This window comes from Ipomoea triloba, chromosome 5 (assembly GCF_003576645.1).
Source record: "Ipomoea triloba cultivar NCNSP0323 chromosome 5, ASM357664v1".
Taxonomy (NCBI): domain Eukaryota; kingdom Viridiplantae; phylum Streptophyta; class Magnoliopsida; order Solanales; family Convolvulaceae; genus Ipomoea; species Ipomoea triloba.
In genome coordinates, this window is record NC_044920.1 from 9,230,576 (window position 1) to 9,233,659 (window position 3,084).

General features: G+C 45.6%; 1 protein-coding gene across 1 annotated transcript; it reads left to right on the plus strand.

Moving 5' to 3' along the window:
* Positions 1-2,055: 2,055 nt before the first annotated feature.
* Positions 2,056-2,847, plus strand: LOC116020189. The gene has a single exon (XM_031260669.1). It carries the CDS (start codon positions 2,056-2,058, stop codon positions 2,845-2,847), a length of 792 nt encoding a protein of 263 aa, XP_031116529.1.
* The last annotated feature ends 237 nt before the right edge of the window (positions 2,848-3,084 follow it).

The window sequence follows — 3,084 nt, forward strand, 5'->3', positions numbered from 1 at the left end:
TCCTTGCGGGTGTGAATGGTGGTTACTTAGCAGTCTTTTGCTAATGGTTCTTTGTGTGTTTTCCAGGTTTGCCTTAAAGTCTTTGCGTGAGCGCGATAGAGATACACCCGTATGAGGAGGCTTAGATAGTGGTTATGTTTTAGATTTATGCTTTGGCCTGTGAGCCATTTGAGATTTCTTTATAAACTCTTGACTAGTGTTTGGATGTTTTGAGACTTGACTTAAGGATTATCGTTTATACAGTTCAGTTTTTATGGTTAGCCTGTGCATCTAGGCCGTGTTATCTTACCTAGATGTGGCATGACGCCCTTAGGTTTTAAATTCGCTTCCGCTATGTTCTGTTGTTGGTTGAGATAGTCAGCTGTTGTGTTGAGTTTTTATCTATCTCAGCTTATGTAAGGTTGGGGTGTCACATGGTTGTTTCCCCTTTTGTTCTGAATCTTGTTGGAGTATTTTGTTGGGTATTTTACCATGTCTTTGGCGTATTTATTACTACCTCTTGGTCCATCTCTTGAATCTCTTGCTTTGTTGAATCCTTGATTACATTATCTGGGAGTTGGTTTTTGTTCATATCTGAGTTGAACACTCTGAGTGGTTGTTCTTGGGCTGAGGTTGAGGCTGGATAGGGATGGTGGATCTTTGAGTATCTTTGTGTATTTTTGAGGCTTTAATTGCCATTGTGTATATGGGCATTATTTTCCATTATGTATATGGGCATCATTTGCCATTTGTGTATATCAGCATTATTTGCCATTTGTGTATATGGGCGTTATTTGCCATTCGAGTAGTTGAGGAATATTTGCCTCTATGTATTTGGGCACCATTTGCCTTCGTGTATTTGCGCACCATTTTCCTCTATGTATTTGGGCACCATTTGCCTTTATGATTCGGGTATTACTTACCTCCGTGCACTGAGTTTGGGTTTGGTGATTGGTATGAGGATTGGTGTTGGTTGGAGGGTAAGGGTTGGTCTTATCCTTAGGTTGAGGTCTATTTGGTCTCTTTACTTGATTCTTGAGTTATGTCATATCTCATTGGTTGTCGATTATTCTTGGATGTATTCTTGTTGATCGTTTCTTTGAGTATTCTATTGTATTCTTGATTCGGTTGATATTCTGTTGATATCTTGTTGCCTTGTGCAATTATGTTGAATATTGGTATTGTTGAGAAGTCTTGGTTTATCCTTTATTCAGCGTATTGTTGTTGAGTATCCGATTTTAAATGCTGAACAGTTCGTTGGTGTATATATTCTATATGGGTGTGTAAACCTATTTACAAACTTATTATATATCTATATTTCCTTGCGGGTGTGAGTGGTGGTTGCTTAGCAGTCTTTTGCTAATGGTTTCTTGTATGTTTTCCAGGTATGCAATAAGTCTAAGCAAGAGCGCGCTAGAGCTTATCTATATGAGGCAGCTTAGACATAGTTTTGTTGTTTTAGACTTTATGTTCCGGCCTGTGTGCCAGCGTTGAGACTATATGTACTCTTGTTTAGTATTCAGATGTTTTAGACATGTTTTGAGGATTTATATCTATACAGTTGGTTAAGTTTTCGGTTAGCCTGTGCATCTAGGCCGTGCTTTTCTTACCTAGATGTGGCATGTTACCCCTTTAGGTTATAAATCGCTTCCGCTATGTATGTTTGATAGTTGAGATAGGCAGCTTTTACGTTAAAGTTTAGCTATCTTGACTTATGAAAAGTTGGGGTGTCACAGTTGGTATCAGAGCCTGTGTTGAGGTCTGAGTAGAGATCCTAGGGTTTGAAATCTGAGACTCTAGGACTTGACAGTAGAAATTAGGATGCTTGAGAATCCTAGGATGTGTGAATTCTAGGATGCGCGGTGAGGACTCGTTTTAGTTGTTCATAACTTGTTGTGTTGTTGTTTTCTTTACTTGCCTATTGTTATGAGCTTGTTCTCACTCCCTTCTTGTACGTTTGGGAAGGCCGACCGCAGTGCTACCCGTCTTCCCGTAGTTTATCTCTCTCTCGTTAGTGATCATGGTGCCACCTCGTCGACGTGAGGACTTCCAGAACGTGGCCTAGGTGAGCAGTTGATGCAAAATCTGCAACAGCTGACGCAGATCACACAGCTTATGGGTAACGAGATGGTTCAGAACAACCAACGCGGGCAGCCAGACCTCGTTAGGAGGGTGGCGGGGCAGCACCCACCCTTCTTTGCCGGGCAGGAGGATCCTGTGGTCCTCGAAGAGTGGATAAGGGCCTTCGATAAGATCCTGGAAGTGGTGGAATGTCCACCGGGCAGGCAAGCGGAGATGGCTAGCTTTTATCTGCAGAAGGAGGCTGATCTCTGGTGGATCAATGAAGGGCCGGCAATGAGGCAGGAGCTGGGCTTTGGTTGCGAATCCTTTAAGGACAAGATGCGCGCCCGTTTGTATCCCGCGCATGTGAAGGTTGCTATGCAGGAAGAGTTCCTACACCTCAAGCAGGGATCGCGGACTGTGCAGGAGTACCACAAGCGCTTCTTGGAGTTAGCTCGCTTTGCTCCGACATTGGCCCCCACAGAGGAGAGCAGGATCGATAGATTTGTAGCTGGGCTGAATTTGGACACTCGTATGGCGCTGGTCGTGTTCAAATTCCAGACACTGAGTGAGGCCTACAGTAGTGCAGCGGATCACTACCGCATGTTGACCATCCGACGAGGAGCACAAGACCGCTCTAAGAGGCCGGGAGAGGGTGGTACACCCGACCCCAAGAGGCATAGACCTGGAGGCTCCGGTTCAGGAGGAAGTTTTCAGAAGGGTGGTGCTAACAATGGAGGTGCTTCCCGCCCTTGCTTGGGGCAAGGACCGAGGGGTGACGGAATCCGAGAGCGGCACTTCTACTGAAGGAGGTGTGGGAAAGACCACCCAGGGAAGAACTGTGAAGGGTTTTTGGTTGAGTGTTTTAGTTGCGGTCAGCGAGGGCACAGAGCTTATGAGTGCATCTCCCGGAAGTGTGACCCCAGTCCAGACCGAGTGTGACCCCGGGAACCCCGATGGCGACCCGATCTTCCAAGGAGCCCGAGAGTAGTGGTGGGAGCAAGCCGAGTGGAGGCCGAGTGCAGCAAGCTGGGCCACAGAAGA

Bases quoted from the DNA above. Each gene is read 5' to 3' on its own strand.
- LOC116020189 (XM_031260669.1), top strand. From the start codon at position 2,056: ATGCAAAATCTGCAACAGCTGACGCAGATCACACAGCTTATGGGTAAC.